General features: G+C 44.0%; 1 protein-coding gene across 1 annotated transcript; it reads right to left on the reverse strand.

The window, feature by feature from the left end:
• Window positions 1–1,066: 1,066 nt before the first annotated feature.
• On the reverse strand, window positions 1,067–16,772 carry LOC120062027 (sodium/hydrogen exchanger 6-like). The gene is made up of 16 exons (XM_039011830.1): window positions 16,154–16,772; window positions 14,023–14,222; window positions 13,319–13,396; window positions 12,783–12,859; window positions 12,546–12,658; window positions 12,041–12,146; window positions 8,544–8,685; window positions 7,554–7,659; window positions 7,339–7,427; window positions 7,103–7,216; window positions 6,743–6,854; window positions 2,526–2,679; window positions 2,286–2,316; window positions 2,100–2,185; window positions 1,803–1,908; window positions 1,067–1,520 (listed from the first exon to the last, which is right to left on the reverse strand). The coding sequence occupies exons 1-16, from the start codon at window positions 16,443–16,445 to the stop codon at window positions 1,242–1,244; spliced, it is 2,085 nt and encodes a 694-aa protein (XP_038867758.1). The 5' UTR covers window positions 16,446–16,772; the 3' UTR covers window positions 1,067–1,241.
• Window positions 16,773–17,483: the final 711 nt, after the last annotated feature.

Consider the following 17,483-nt stretch of genomic DNA (forward strand, 5'->3'; position numbering starts at 1 on the left):
CATCAGGTTTTTTCAGGCTGCCTGCACTCAATTTTCATCAAATGTCAATGAAGGAGGAATGGCACCAACTTTCACCGTACGGGACATTTAGAACTCGCACTCGAAACGACAGCCCTTTTTTCTGCTTCTGTGGTGAGTGACATCAGCTTCTAAAAGAAGATGTCAAAACCTCCCAAAGTCACAGTCTGAGGTCATTGTGGGAGATCCAAGACGTGTGCTAGGTTACACAGAGCGAGCTGAATTATATTGTTAGCTTGGTTGAACCAGGCTAGAACATCGTTAACTATCTACAGACCAATGGCTCAAAACACAGGCAGCCTGTCAGCCGTAGAGAGGTCGCCACCCAGTGGACGGAGGAGTGTATCACTTCTAAAAAGGGAACATAAACTAGTGGTCACTCAGGCACTTGATTCTAACCGTATGCATAGCAACACAATGCAACGCCGAGCCACTAAGTCAGCCAGCATCCCTTGGATCACACAGAGAAGGCAGCAACATTCAGAATCAGACCCCAAAACAGGGCTACAAAACTCAGTCAGCCCCTCGACCTACCCACTCCCCACGCATTACAAAAAACAACGTTATTATGCACCCTGTGATACAGAGACAAATAGTATTAGCTAAGCTAGCTGTTGCACTGTGACCTCCACATACAGACTAATGCATGCGTATAGACGACTCTGCAGCGCTACGGTGAGCAGATTGCCACGTGCTTTCATTGGGTCCTGTTAGAAGACAAACTGAGAAAAGCTATCGGTTTAACCAAATCAAAAGGAAACATGAATAAATGATTCATATTATAATGATGGCGACAGGAGTAGAAATTAACAAACAATAATGAGGTAGACATGGATTAACCACTTGAGAAACTCAAAGAGGAGAGGCAGTGGGGGAGAGAGAGAGACAGATGAGGAGCGGTATGAGAGAAGAGGAAAGACAGAGAGAGAGAGGAGAGAGAGAGAGAGACAGATGAGGAGCGGTATGAGAGAAGAGGAAAGACAGAGAGAGAGAGGAGAGAGAGAGAGACAGATGAGGAGCGGTATGAGAGAAGAGGAAAGACAGAGAGAGAGAGAGGAGAGAGAGAGAGACAGATGAGGAGCGGTATGAGAGAAGAGGAAAGACAGAGAGAGAGAGAGAGACAGAGAGAGACCAGTCTCTTGCTGATCTTAGTTGATCTAATTCCTGCGGGGAGCAGGACGTAGAGTGAATTGGTCATCTGGCTAGCTGGCCTCTCTTTCGCCTCACATCCGCATGCGGTGTCGCGGGTCGGCGAGCGGGGGCTCGGAGTCGTCCATGGGCAGGACAAGACGAGTACCCCTCATCACCAGCTCGTGGTCCCCGTACGTCAGCTCGCGGTCCAGGTCGTCAGCGGAGATGACGGCGGAGGTGGTGCCCGCGGGCCCGGCACTGGTGTGGGCGCCGCTGGCGTCCGTGCTCACAGTGATGTCACCGTAGGTCAGGCTGATGTCCCCGTCTGTCAGGATGAGGTCCGAGTCGTCGTCCTTCAGCTGGCACTCGTTCTGGTGGCAGGAAAGAAACATTTCAAAATAGGTTACCACTAGATGACACTTTGATTATGACAGTTCTCACTAATCAAATACTCCTGCTATAACTGAACTAATGCTTTAGCTTTGATGAAATTAGCAACTCCTCATTTGCGTTCATTCAAATATACACTATCCGCTGTGATACTCATTAAAACAAAGAAGAAAACACTTCCTCACTACATGTCATCACTATTACCATAATCCCCCTAACAGGGTCACAGGGTTAATAGGAACACATGGTTGGTGGGGCCTGACCTCATAGGCCTGTGGGCTGGTGAGACATCTGGCCAGTGGTCCACAGCAGGCAGGCATGGTGACGGTGAGTGGGGGGCCGCTGTGGGTCAGGATGGGCTTCAGGTAGCTGGAGAGGGCGTAGAGTCAAGGCCTCAACTGTGTCACTTAGTAACAAAACAAACTGCTCAAATATGTAATGGGAGACTTACTATAGGAGAACCATCCGCCTCTTCTTCAGTACACCACTGCTGTCGGCTAGTATGTTATTGTATATATATGTGCAACTACTGCAATCAAATATATGACATCAAAGGATACTTGTGGTCAAAGTTGTACCAGATCCTGAAGAGCCAGGCACTCTCGTGTTTGGTGCTCCGCCGCTCTGATCCCTCTGTAATGCTCATCTGACGAGACACACAAGACTGATACAGCGATCCACTCAGAACAACAGACGATTACAGCATTCAAGTCAAATAACTCAACTTTCAGAGTCTTAATACTCACTGTGTTATCTGCGTCCGAATCGACTCCAACACTGTTACAAACGCAGATACACATAAATGAGTCGACCAGATCACAGTGGTCACAGACGATCATAATGAATATGGACAGGCAACCTTATGTGCTTTGTGTATCCTCGATTAGAATAAACATCAATTCAACAAAGGTTCCGTTTGAAGGTGACAAAAATAAATAGGCAGACACCAACATCCCCTAACCTTTGACCCCCCGCGGTGGACCTACCGTATGTGCTGGCAGGAGAGCATCTGAGTGGTTCCCCCTCCACAGACCCACACAGTGAAGAAGACGATGAGGAGGGTGGTGGTGAACATCATCTGACGGGCGTACGTAGCCGTGTCCCGGATGGAAAGGGCAAAGGTCATCGCCCCGCGCAGACCTGTGGAGGAAGACAAATCAAATTGGTCACACATATTATTGCGGGTGTAGCGAAATGCTTGTGGATAATGTAAGAAATAACACAAAAAAACTAAATACTGCAAAGTTGCTTAGGAGCCTGGATTCTTCTGGAAACAAGGAGGGGTAATATTGTGTGTGTGTGTGTGTCTCCACAAGTAATATCACTTAAATTAGCTTTTTGTTAGATAACGTCACTGGTGTGGGAACTCTGAACATTTCCAATTATAGTGATCACATGACAATCAGTTAAAACAGGTCCATAGGGGTCATTGAAACAACAGGTGCTGGTATGACTCAAGTTACTACATTAATATTCTATAAAGGATGTACTGTATTAGCAAAACAGCATCTCCTAAATCACCAGACAAACAAAAGCAGACTCATAAATGAACATATATATTTTTTTAAAGCTTTAGGACAAAAATTGGGACGATATTCCCAAAAATTCCCCAAACATATTTTACATACCGTCGTGGCCAAAAGTTTTGAGAATGACACATTAATTTCCACAAAGTCTGCTGCCTCAGTGTCTTTAGATATTTTTGTCAGATGTTACTATGGAATACTGAAGTATAATTACAAGCATTTCATAAGTGTCAAAGGCTTTTACTGACAATTACATTGATGCAAAAAGTCAATATTTGCAGTGTTGACCCTTCTTTTTCAAGACCTCTGCAATCCGCCCTGGCATGCTGACAATTAACTTCTGGGCCACATCCTGACTGATGGCAGCCCATTCTTGCATAATCAATGCTTGGAGTTTGTCAGAATTTGTGGGTTTTATTTTGTCCACCTGCCTCTTGAGGATTGAACACAAGTTCTCAATGGGATTAAGGTCTGGGGAGTTTCCTGGCCATGGACCCAAAATATCAATGTTTTGTTCCCCGAGCCACTTAGTTATCACTTTTGCCTTATGGCAAGGTGCTCCATCATGCTGGAAAAGGCATTGTTCGTCAACAAACTGTTCCTGGATGCTTGGGAGAAGTTGCTCTCAGAGGATGTGTTGGTACCATTCTTTATTCATGGCTGTGTTCTTAGGCAAAATTGTGAGTGAGCCCACTCCCTTGGCTGAGAAGCAACCCCACACATGAATGGTCTCAGGATGCTTTACTGTTGGCATGACACAGGACTGATGGTAGCGCTCACCTTGTCTTCTCCGGACAAGCTTTTTTCCAGATGCCCCAAACAATTGGAAAGGGGATTCATCAGAGAAAATGACTTTACCCCAGTCCTCTGCAGTCCAATCCCTGTACCTTTTGCAGAATATCAGTCTGTCCCTGATGTTTTTTTCTGGAGAGAAGTGGCTTCTTTGCAGCCCTTCTTGACACCAGGCCATCCTCCAAAAGTGCCATTCCTGAGCAAGCTCTGTACTGGTGGTGCCCCGATCCCACAGCTGAATCAACTTTAGGGGACGGTCCTGACACTTGCTGGACTTCCTTGGGCGCCCTGAAGCCTTCTTCACAACAATTGAACCGCTGTCCTTGAAGTTCTTGATGATCCGATAAATGGTTGATTTAGGTACATTCTTCTTTTTTTCTTTTCTTACCCCTTTTTTCTCCCCAATTTCATGGTATCCAATTAGTTACAGTCTTGTCTCATCGCTGCAACTCCCGTACGGACTCGGGAGAGGCGAAGGTCGAGAGCCATGCGTACTCCGAAACACAACCCAACCTAGCCGCACTGCTTCTTGACACAACGCACATCCAACCCGGAAACCAGCCGCACCAATGTGTCGGAGGAAACACCGGTCAGCGTGCACTGCGCCCGGCCCGCCACAGGAGTCGCTGGTGCGCGATGAGACAAGGATATCCCTGCCGGCCAAACCCTCCCTAACCCGGACGACGCTGGGCCAATTGTGCGTCGCCCCATGGACCTCCCGGTCGCGGCCGGCTGCGACAGAGCCTGGGCTCGAACCCAGAATCTCTGGTGGCACAGCCTTAGACCACTGCGCCACCCGGGAGGCCCCTTAGGTGCAATCTTACTGGCAGCAATATCCTTGCCTGTGAAGCCCTTTTTGTGCAAAGAAATGATGACGGCACGTGTTTCCTTGCAGGTAACCATGGTTGACAGAGGAAGAACAATGATTCCAAGCACCACCCTCCTTTTGAAGCTTCCAGTCTGTTATTCGAACTCAATCAGCATGACAGAGTGATCTTCAGCCTTGTCCTCGTCAACACTCACACCTGTGTTAACAAGAGAATCACTGGCATGATGTCAGCTGGTCCTTTTGTGGCAGGGCTGAAATGCAGTGGAAATGTTTTTAGGGGATTCAGTTCATTTGCATGGCAAAGAGGGACTTTGCAATTAATTGCAATTCATCTGATCACTCTTCATAACATTCTGGAGTATATGCAAATTGTCATCATACAAACTGAGGCAGCAGACTTTGTGAAAATTAATATTTGTGTCATTCTCAAAACTTTTGGCCACGACTGTACAGTACCAGTCAAAGGTTTGGACACACCTACTCATTCCAGGTTTTCCTTTATTTTTACATTGTAGAATAATAGTGAAGACATCAAAACTATGAAATAATACATACGGAGTAACCAAAAAGTGTTAAACAAATCAAAATATATTTTATATTTGAGATTCTTCAAAGTAGCCATCCTTCGCCTTGATGACAGCTTTGCAGACTCTTGGCATTTTCTCAACCAGCTTCATGAGGAAGTCACCTGGAAAGCATTTCAATTAACAGGTGTACCTTGTTAAAAATTAATTTGTGGAATTTCTTTCCTTCTTAATGCATCTGAGCCAGTTGTGTTGTGACAAGGTAGGGGTGGTATACAGAAGATAGCCTTATTTGGTAAAAGACCAAGTCCATATTATGGCAAGAACAGCTCAAATAAGTAAAGAGAAATGACAGTCCATCATTACTTTAAGATATGAAGGTTAGTCAATACAGAACATTTAAGAGCAGTCACAAAAACAATCAAGTGCTATGATGAAACTGGTTCTCATGAGGACCGCCACAGGAAAGGGAAACCCAGAGTTACCTCTGCTGCAGAGGATAAGTTCATTAGAGTTACCAGCCTCAGAAATTGCAGGCCAAATAAATGCTCCACAGAGTTCAAGTAACAGACACACCTCTACATCAACTGTTCAGAGGTGACTGCATGAATCAGGCCTTCATGGTCAAATTGCTGCAAAGAAACCACTACTAAAGAACACTACTCTGTCTTTGTGAGACGCAGAGTAGGTGAACGGATGATCTCTGCATGTGTGGTTCCTACCGTGAAGCATGGAGGAGGTGTGATGGTATGGGGGTGCTTTGCTCGTGACACTGTCAGTGATTAATTTAGAATTCAAGGCACTTATAACCAGCATGGCTACCACAGCATTTTGCAGCGATACGCCATACCAGCTGGTTTTCGCTTAGTGGGACTATCATTTGTTTTTCAACAGGACAATGACCCAACACACATCCAGGCTGTGTAAGGACTGTTTGATCAAGGAGCGTGATGAGTGCTGCATCAGATGACCTGGCCTCCACAATGAGATGGTTTGGGATGAGTTGGACCACAAAGTGAAGGAAAAGTAGACAAGTGCTCAGCATATGTGGGAACTCCTTCAAGACTGTTGGAAAAGCATTCCTTATGAAGCTGGTTGAGAGAATGCCAAGAGTGTGCAAAGCTGTCATCAAGGCAAAGGGTGGCTACTTTGAAGAGTCTAAAATATATTTTGATTTGTTTAACACTTTTTTGCTTACTACATGCTTCCACATGTGTTATTTCATAGTATTTAATGTCTTCACTATTATTCTACAATGTAGAAAATAGTAAAAATAAAGAAAAACCCTTGAATAAGTAGGTGTGTCTAAACTTTTGACTGGTACTGTATATATAACTGTGGCTGATATTTCATCCCCGGAAATCCTGAAATTGGATAGAAAGGGATAGCTTATTTTCCTTCACACGCCTTTTCTCTTCAAGTAAATACAAAGCTATTTATTCTGGTGACTGAACTTAAGCTGCAATTTATGAGAAAAGGAAATTGACAAACTGTGGCGCCAGATCTCTGTCTGACCACGTCACACACTGTACCAGCAAACATCATCATGTGTTGGAAGTTGGAGCTGATCTTGTTCCTGCGTCCCAGGTTGAGCAGGAAGGACAGGGGGTAGATGTTGGCTGCTCTTCCCAGGAACACTGCCAGCTGGGAGGAGAACACTGTCAAGGAGGCCTCCAAACAGTCCAGAGAAACAAAGAAACCCCTCCAGTCTACTGAATATTTGCACTCTAAAAAACATTAAAAAGCTATAGAATTTTTGTTCTTACCATGACCTTTCTGGTTTCACCAACTTTACATGCAATATAGTCCATACTCCACATTAACTCCCTACAGTGCTACTAAATCAAAAGTTGAATATTAATTGAAGTATTATAGTTTTGAGTAAAAGATACGAAAGCCCCGACGATGAAGGTGGGGTTGAAGATGTGGTTCTTGAAGGTGAACAACGCCAGACCCATGTAGGAGAAGATGAAATTCTCCGCCAGGAAGTTCAGCAGCTCAAACAACTACAGGACAACACAAAAACAACCTTTCAGGGACTCTGATGGAACATCAACATTTAGCAGATGACATTGCTGTCCAAAGTAGCTTGCCCGTAAATAACTGCAACGGTAAACGTTGTCCTCACCTGTTTGGTCCTGTCCTGGGACTCAGGGGACAGGTTGTTGAAGGTGTAGTGAGCCTGAGTGATCCCACAGAACAGCACCGCCACCACACCTGCACACACAACATCAAGCAGACACACCCACATCGTGATTAACCATAATAAGCTGGGTGATGAAAAATAACCCGTGGGGTGGGACCATGACCTGAGTGTAGCTTTGCGGTAAGATGAGGGTTTACCTGTGAAGCCACAGGCCTCAGCCATTAAGAAGGTGCTCCAGGACATGAGGAAGAAGAGAGCCGTCTCCAGGAGCTGGAAGTCTCTCAGCTTAGTGAACTTAGTGACGTGAGGAGAACAGTCAAGGAGAAAATACGACATGAAACACTACACTGACATTAGGAACACCTGCTATTTCCGTGACAGACTGACCAGGTGAATCCAGGTGAAAGCTATGATCCCTTATTGATGTCACTTGTTAAATCCACTTCAAATCAGTGTCGACGAAGGGGAGGAGACAGGTTAAAGAAGGATTTTTAAGCCTCCAGACCTGGATTGTGTATGTGTGCCATTCAGAGGGTGAATGGGCAAGACAAAAATATCTAAGTGCCTTTGAACAGGGGTATGGTAGTAGCTGCCAGGCTAGTGTGTCAAGAACTGCAACGCTGCTGGGTTTCACCCTCAACAGTTTCCTGTGTGTATCAAGAATGGTCCACCACCCAAAGGACATCCAGCCAACTTGACACAACTGTGGGAAGCATTGGAGTCAACATGGACCAGCATCCCTGTGGAACACTTGAAACCTGTTGAGGGCAACTCAATACTGGGAAGGTGTTCCTAATGTTTTATACACTTAATGTATACACTACACAACTCACTATACACTAGCTATTGCCACCATGGCAGAGATGGAGAAGAATGGCTCAGAGAGCGTGGCCAATTCTCAGTTCCCACATTTCATGGAGGAAGTGAAAATTGCAGTGAACTAGTTTTGAAATGGAAGGCAGTTTTATCTGTTTTGCTTTGTTGTTTTTTACAGAGAAGCTTAGAGAATTAAGTTCAACATATAGCAACAAGCAAGTTGATAATACCAAAAACCATAACTTAATACATTCTAATACAAGAACAAAAGCATTTCCATCTGTTTCTAACCTTGATGTTATTGCAACATCAATCTATATATTTCTAGACACTCAAATCACACAGGAAGTATATCACTGCGTAAAGGATATGAGTGCTGTCATGACCCCGGTGGCCACCCCCAGGGCGAATGATCCACTGAAAACACCCAGGAACACCCCGAAAGACTTCAACATGGCCATCACCTCAAAGGTGTGACTGTTGTCCCCCTCCGGCTGGTACGCCACGATGGACCTGGTACAAACACAGTCAATATTAGAAAAGGTACAACATAAGAGAACAGTTCAGGTGCCCTATGTGGGTGGATGAAGTGTTATAAGGCTGGAAATGAAATACTGGTATGTACTATAGCATTTCTGGAGCCTAGAAATGAATGTGCCTTGCTTGCAGAATACTTAAAGAAAACATGGATAATTTGGTATAATTACAGAACTAGAGAGCTGCTTTACAATGTGCTTTCATCCTGAGAAGGTTGAAAGTCTTGAATAATCTGCAACCCATTGATATCAGAACCAAGGTATGGTATATTCCTACAGACCAGGGGAGGGCTTAATCCTAGTGGACCCATAACTGATGATCAGAATGATCCTAGTGGTCCCCATAACTGATGATCAGAATAATCCTAGTGGACCCCATAACTGATGATCAGAATGATCCTAGTGGTCCCCATAACTGATGATCAGAATGATCCTAGTGGTCCCCATAACTGAAGATCAGAACGATCCTAGTGACCAAAGACTACACTGTATAGTACTAGTACTACCGTTTGCATGCCCAGTCTGTTTGAAGTGCAGATGGATCTCTTAGGCAAATACGGTGTGGCTTGCTTTCATAGTTTCATATGGAAATCATTAAGGAATGATGAGATTGTACTACAGTATGTAAATATTTGTGTATGGACATCTGCTAGTAAGTACTGTACGTGATGCCATTATTTTAGTAGCAATGTGCTACACTAGAGGGTTCTATAGGTATTCCAGCTACCAAGTTCGATCCATCGTCCGGTATTCCAGCTACCAAGTTCGATCCATCGTCCGGTATTCCAGCTACCAAGTTCGATCCATCGTCCGGTATTCCAGCTACCAAGTTCGATCCATCGTCCGGTATTCCAGCTACCAAGTTCGATCCATCTTCCGGTATTCCAGCTACCAAGTTCGATCCATCTTCCGGTATTCCAGCTACCAAGTTCGATCCATCTTCCGGTATTCCAGCTACCAAGTTCGATCCATCTTCCGGTATTCCAGCTACCAAGTTCGATCCATCTTCCGGTATTCCAGCTACCAAGTTCGATCCATCTTCCGGTATTCCAGCTACCAAGTTCGATCCATCTTCCGGTATTCCAGCTACCAAGTTCGATCCATCTTCCGGTATTCCAGCTACCAAGTTCGATCCATCTTCCGGTATTCCAGCTACCAAGTTCGATCCATCTTCCGGTATTCCAGCTACCAAGTTCGATCCATCTTCCGGTATTCCAGCTACCAAGTTCGATCCATCTTCCGGTATTCCAGCTACCAAGACAGATCGATCTTCCGGTATTCCAGCTACCAAGACAGATCGATCTTCCGATATTCCAGCTACCAAGTCAGATCCATCTTCCGGTATTCCAGCTACCAAGTCAGATCCATCTTCCGGTATTCCAGCTACCAAGTCAGATCCATCTTCCGGTATTCCAGCTACCAAGTCAGATCCATCTTCCGGTATTCCAGCTACCAAGTCAGATCCATCTTCCGGTATTCCAGCTACCAAGTCAGATCCATCTTCCGGTATTCCAGCTACCAAGTCAGATCCATCTTCCGGTATTCCAGCTACCAAGTCAGATACATCTTCAGGTATTCCAGCTACCAAGTCAGATACATCTTCAGGTATTCCAGCTACCAAGTCAGATACATCTTCAGGTATTCCAGCTACCAAGTCAGATACATCTTCAGGTATTCCAGCTACCAAGTCAGATACATCTTCAGGTATTCCAGCTACCAAGTCAGATACATCTTCAGGTATTCCAGCTACCAAGTCAGATACATCTTCAGGTATTCCAGCTACCAAGTCAGATACATCTTCAGGTATTCCAGCTACCAAGTCAGATACATCTTCAGGTATTCCAGCTACCAAGTCAGATACATCTTCAGATATTCCAGCTACCAAGTCAGATACATCTTCAGGTATTCCAGCTACCAAGTCAGATCCATCTTCCGGTATTCCAGCTACCAAGTCAGATACATCTTCCGGTATTCCAGCTACCAAGTCAGATACATCTTCCGGTATTCCAGCTACCAAGTTCGATCCATCTTCCGGTATTCCAGCTACCAAGTCAGATACATCTTCAGGTATTCCAGCTACCAAGTCAGACACATCTTCAGGTATTCCAGCTACCAAGTCAGATACATCTTCAGGTATTCCAGCTACCAAGTTAGATACATCTTAATGTATTCCAGCTACCAAGTTATATATATCTTAATGTATTCCAGCTACCAAGTTAGATATATCTTCAAGTTAGATACATCTATCCCTAAGAACTTTGGCAGAAACACTTCAACAGCTTTTCATTCAATTCAAACTGGAGGAACTATTAGGCCTAGATTTTGAAACTGGTAAAATATGGGGAACCACTCATGAAAGATTAGCTGAAGCTTGGAATTAGTGATGTTAGATAACATGTCAAAATCCAAATGGAGTCAATGGAATGGAAACCACTTGTTTTATGTGCTTGATACCATTCCATTGACTCCATTACAGCCATTATTATGAGCCGTCCTCCCCTCAGCAGCCTCCACTGGACGTAACAACAAACTTGTATCACCCAAACAGCAAATCACCAGGACTCCATACCACCAGAACCGGGTTGCAGTTTTAATTGGTGCCTCAAGATTTTCCCTAATGCATACCTCTGGATCTAATATGGGCTCAATACTCAAAACTTTTAGGTTCTGCAAACACCTGACGAACTTTGATTTGAGAGAACTATCCCTTTCTGGGTTGTACTTGTGCTGTGGTTCATATCTGCTATATGGAGTGTAATAGCTGGTCAATTGCCGTGCATGTTCTAACGACGCAAAAAGAAACCACTACAAAAGCACTGAACTAGCACACCAGTTCAGGGGAGTGTCTCGCGTCGCCGCCACACCCTCTACCCACTGATTGGCTCCAGGGGCGTGCCGCACCCCCGCACTGAGCCAACCATAACACAACCGAATTCTGAAATAATAAGAGTTCCCGGCAGAGGGAATGTAGTGGTTAGGGTTACCAAAAGGTCAGCCTCACAGTATTAATACTAGGCTTGTTATTGGTATAGTGCCAAGTCACACACAGGACATTCCATACCAACAAGTTGTTTGAGGGTGTCTGTGTGCCCATGTCCATGAACCTGTGTGGGTGTGTAGGCCAAACACCCCCTTATCCTGCCCAAATTATATATTTTTAAATAATTTAAAAACAGTTTCAAAGCACATCTGTTGAAAGATGAGGTTTGTCAGCCAAAGCTTCAAAACAATGGATCGCAAAGACAAACACAGAACTTCACAACGTGAGTGTGTACACACAGGCGCACAGACAGACGGTAGACAGGTGTGTCAGGTTAAGACGGAGGACTCACGAGGACAGCACCACGGCCACGGCGTCGTTGAGAACGCTCTCTCCAAACAGCAGAACGTACAGATCCACGTCCACCTGCAGCTCGTTGAAGATGGCCAGCACCGTCACTGCAGGACGAGAGACACAGTAACCCACGTTAGACTGTCTACAGAATGGCACAATCACATGCAGATGGACCCCCAAGACCACATTCTAGAACGTAAGACGGGCAACATATAGTTGGCAACATTCTACTAAAAACAACCCACAAATAGAGCCCTATAGGTTAGAAATCACTGGTGGTGTGTGCAGTCATAACATTCAGTACATCAGCCTATGCTATATTCCACAACTCACATTATTCCAGTCACTGAAATAATTAGTGGCAGTGCATGTATTTGCAGCTTGTGAATCAGGAAAACCCCCTTTAAATAACTATGTATGAACTAGGCATATTACTAGTGAAGCAAGCGGTTGAGCATTATGTAGTGTACTAAAGAGGTGACTGAGGTGAACGGGGTCTGTACCGGGGTCAGTAGCAGAGACGATGGCTCCAAACAACAGGCAGTCAGTGAAGAAGAAGTCCCCATTAAGCTGTCCCACTTGCTTCATCAGCGTGACACAGCCATACATCAGCAACCTGCACAGAGACAGAGATCATGCTACTTCAGCTGAGCATTTCTCTGACATGTCACACAAAGGACTAAAGGTGCATAAACACACAGATGTAATGCATACATGTATAATGCAGGGTATAAACTCACCCAATGATGAAACATGATATGACTGTTCCCAGAAAGGCATAGGCTAGGATGGACCCCATGTTCCTGAAGAAGTGTCTCTGGGAGAATTAGATGAAGGATTAGGCCTAAATATTACCCAAGAACAAATCAACACTGTGATTTAACTATCATTTAATGCTGCAATATGTAACTTTTTGGGCGACCTGACCAAATTCACATGGAAATGCGTGTTATAGATCTGTCATTATCATTGAGAGCAAGTCTAAGAAGTGGTAAATCTGTTCTGTGTGCACTATTTCTATGCTCCCCATATTTAAGTTTAGTTTTTGTATCTTTTACTTTTGGTTTTGTATACCAGCTTCATCTGAAAATACAATATTTGTGGTTTCTGGAAAATATTTCTCACTGCGGTTTAGATGGTAAAATGATTATCTACACTATACTTGCTTGTTTTATCACAAACTGAAATTAGGCAAACTGTTAGCATTTTAGCAACCAGGAAATGGCAGAGCGATTTCTGCATAGAGCATCTTTAAACAACTAACTACATGTCTTACCCTCTTCAGACTGTAGCCGGCATGGAAGATGATGGGGGGCAGGAGGATGTTAAAGAACACTTCGGGGTCAAAGGTCACCTATAGAAAAGAGGAAAAACACAAGAGGGATTGTATTACATGACTGAACTGTAGTGTCCCACTGACTATGGAGGACTACAACTAATAAAACCTGTTATTATTAGTTAGAATCTAATTATAACTAACAAGGGTTCTAAATCCCTTTTCAATTGTGTTGATGGATGAAAATAGCACTAGTTGTTATGTTTGTTAATCCAATGTCCTACAGTTAGGCCTAGTTCTGATCAAGCCTCTTTAGGCTGACATCAACTCTAAGTCCTAAATGGCATCAAGGAAAGGTTTATTTTCTCTGATCAGGTGACACAGTGTTTGCATAGAACAGAGCTGAATAGTGCTCTGTAGGCTACCTCAGGACATGACTGATTACATATGCTATGCTCCGAGTTAGACACAGTCTCACGAGTGTGTGTCAGACAGTGAGTAAGTGTGGAAAATGTCTAGGGAAAGATTGAGAAGGAAATATGTCAACAAAGGCAACCTACTTGCCTGATTCGTACTAAGCCTCCCAAACAGCACTTCAGATATGAAGAAACACTTTCAGACAACAACCATGCCATCTGTAAGCATCCACTGTTTTGGTCAGTCAAGCCATTCATAACTAGGACCACATCTGTTTGGGACTCTACCTTGCGAAGCATCTCGTTGTCTTGTACATCATTGATCTCAGAGGGGCTGATCTCACCCTTCAGACTGTACTCGTAAAACTTGCCACTGACGTTGACGAGCAGTGTGGGCGGGCTGGCATTGACATGGCAACTGAGGGTGACGTTACTAATGTCACGGGGTACGTGGATACCATAGCGCAGGACCACCCCAACCAGCACACCTGGAGGGAGAGAGAGGGAACAGAGGGAATTAAATGGGATGAACAAACACAGAATTGCACCTATGAAAGCCCCTACAGTACATGGCACAAGGTAACCCATGCTAACTGGGTTCACATTTGTCCTCTCCACCCTTAAAGCTGGTACAGCAGCACCTTGTGAATTGTACATAAATAACCAGGTAACAGGCTTCAGGGACGTGCATGGAGTAGAGAGTACTATACTAAACTACAGTAAAACACTGAAGCAAGTTGGACCTTCCTGGGTGTATAACACAGAACGGTATGGGTTTAGTGCATGCACAGTCGCATAACTGATCAGGCATGAATATTGTTTCCCAACAACAGAGATGTACACTGAACAAAAATATAAACGCAACAGGTAAAGTGTCAGTCCCATGTTTCATGAGCTGAAATAAAAGCTCCCAGAAATGTTCCATACACACATAAAGCATATTTCTCTCAAATCTTTTGCACAAATTAGTTTACATCCCTGTTAGTGAGCATTTCTCCTTTGCCAAGATAATCCATCCACCTGACAGGTGTAGCATATCAAGATGCTGATTAAAAAGAATGATCATTACACAGGTGCACCTTGTGCTGGGGACAATACAATTGTGCAGTTTTGTCACACAACGCCAGATGTCTCAAGTTGAGGGAGTGTGCAATTGGCATGATGACTGCAGGAATGTCCACCAGTGCTGTTGCCAGAGAATTTAATGTTAATTTCTCTACCATAAGCTGCCTCCAATGTCGCTTTAAAGAATTTGGCAGTACGTCCAACCGGCCTCACAACCGCAGACCACGTGTAACCACGCCATCCCAGGACCTCCACATCCGGCTTCTCCACCTGCGGGATCGTCGGAGACTAGCCAGCCGGAAAACTGATGAAACTGTGGGTTTGCACAACCGAATAAATTCTGCGTAAACTGTCGGAAACCATCTCAGGGAAGCTCATCTGCATGCTCGTCGTCCTCATCAGGGTCTTGACCTGACTGCAGCTCGGCGTCATAACCGAATTCAGTGTGCAAATGTGCATGATAATGCACGGCCCCATGTCGCAAGGATCTGTACACAATTCCTGTGAGCTGAAAATGTCCCAGTTCTTCCATGGCCTGCATAATCACCAGACATGTCACCCATTGAGCTTGTTTGGGATGCTCTGGATCAACATGTATGACAGTGTGTTCCAGTTTCCAACAATATCCAGCAACTTCGCACAGCCATTGAAGAGGAACGGGACAACATTCCACAGGCCACAATCAACAACCTGGTCAAACTCTATGCGAACAAGATGTGTCGCGCTGCAAGAGGCAAAAAACGGTGGTCATACCAACTGGTTTTCTGATCCATGCCCCTACTTATTTTTTTTTTTAAAGGTTTTTGTGACCAACAGATATCTGTATACCCAGTCATTTGAAATGCATAGATTAGGGCCTAAATAATTTATTTCAATCGACTGATTTCCTTCTATGAACTAACTCAGTAAAATTTTTGAAATTGTTGCATGAGTTTATATTTTTGTTCAGTATAACAGTGATACAGCCATTCTAGGACTCACATTGACCTAGCTAGGCATTATGGTGTCTCTACCGCATCCCTATAGGAATGACAACACTGTCAGCATATTTCCAGGTAATGTTAAAGGAATACTGTGAGAGTTAGTCCTTGTTCTACTTCCTCAGAGTCAGATGAACTCGTGGATACCATTTTTTTTTTTATGTCTCTGCGTGCAGTATGAATGAAGTTAGCGGTAGTTTCGCCAGACAATGCTAACTAGCGTTAGCGCAATGACTGGGAGTCTACAGGTATATTAGAAATGCTACGTAAAGATGCAATGACCTGTATAGCTAACTACATAAACAATATGACGATGAGTAATATCAATGACATCATGCAGTCTCCTGACAAGTGGGCCTCTCACCCATACTCACCATAGATCATAGCTAGTCCCGTTTCATGCAAAAACCTGAAACGACGGTGCTTGAATAACCATATAGTTAAAATCGTAAGGGTTAGGAGCATGATGAAAATCAGCAGGTCGGCACTGTCTTGTCTGTGGTTATCTTCAACCTTCCTCTCTGTTACGATGTTCTCCATGGCACTATCCTCTGCCCTGCAAACACTGATGCAGAACGACAAACAGGTTAGAACGGTCAAGGCTAACGTCTTCGACATCTTCCGAGTAGCGTTGACTCTGAATTTATTGTAACCCATGTTGAACATTCAATATTCAAGATAGTAGCTACGTTGCCGTTATTCAAAATTTCTAGATATATATTTCATGCGAGATAACTAAGCGGAGACAGCAACATTAGATTGATGTTTTCCTTCTCTTCGGTGGGGTTTATCGGCGGTTGGCATCAAACGTTATGGTGCATTATCGCCACCTTCTGTACTGGAGTATGGGCCAGAGGCAGGGAGAAACTAAATCTTACCTGCCAGCCCCGTTGCTTTAAAAAAATATAACAACATATTTGAGACTATATCTAATAAAGTTCTACTCAATATAATCTTTAAAATGATTTCCTGTATCCCCTTCTCCCTCATACTAGATCTCAGCCTCTCTCTTTCCTCTGATACTGCCCACACTGTAGCAATACATGCTCCACGGTCTCTGTTTCCTGGCAATAATCACACTTTCCTGTTGGATTCTTTCCTTAATCTTCTAAAAATAGCCTCCTCTCTTCTGTCCCTTCCTGGCGATGGATGGTTCCGGAAAGGAAAATGTTTTTTGTCTCCGTATTGCATTTTTTTATTGTTCAAATTAAAAGTATTTTCGGATGATAAAAATAAAATATGATAATGCTGCTAATTGTATGTGCCCATATTAGTGATGAATGTGTCAAACTATATATTGATTTGTAGATATTACTATTAACTCTTGAGATATAGTTTTTCTGGTTAGAACTCTTATTATGAAGTTTGCTTTGGATTTTGACCGGGAAGTTAAAGACGTCACTCGAGTAGTACGATGGTTACTAGTTACCACAGCCACAAAGTCATAAACCCCGCCCATACAATTTCTCTTCTTAAAATAAAAATAAAACCTTAACCCTAGCCTTAACCACACCGCTAACCTTATGTCTAACTCTAAGCTTAAATTAAGATAAAAAGCTTATTTTTGTTGTTATGAATTTTTGTCGTACCCTCTGTTTTGGTGTGTTTGGACCATGACAGGAACTTAGTGATAGGTCCAGAGGAACTTGAAGCTTATGACCGTCTCCACTACAGCCCCATCGATGTGAATGGGGGCGTGTTTGG

The sequence above is a fragment of the Salvelinus namaycush genome, chromosome 17 (genome assembly GCF_016432855.1).
Source record: "Salvelinus namaycush isolate Seneca chromosome 17, SaNama_1.0, whole genome shotgun sequence".
NCBI classification, from domain to species: Eukaryota; Metazoa; Chordata; class Actinopteri; order Salmoniformes; family Salmonidae; genus Salvelinus; species Salvelinus namaycush.

What these genes read in the sequence shown, in the direction of transcription:
- LOC120062027 (XM_039011830.1), bottom strand. Translation starts at nt 16,445, where the DNA reads ATGTTCAACATGGGTTACAATAAATTCAGAGTCAACGCTACTCGGAAG. An exon ending in CCGGGGTCATGACAGCACTC is followed by an intron (nt 7,660 to 8,543) that starts ATATCCTTTACG and finishes TGTTCTCCTCAC; the next exon opens with GTCACTAAGTTCACTAAGCT. An exon ending in CCTTCATCGTCGGGGCTTTC is followed by an intron (nt 6,855 to 7,102) that starts GTATCTTTTACT and finishes TTCTCCTCCCAG; the next exon opens with CTGGCAGTGTTCCTGGGAAG.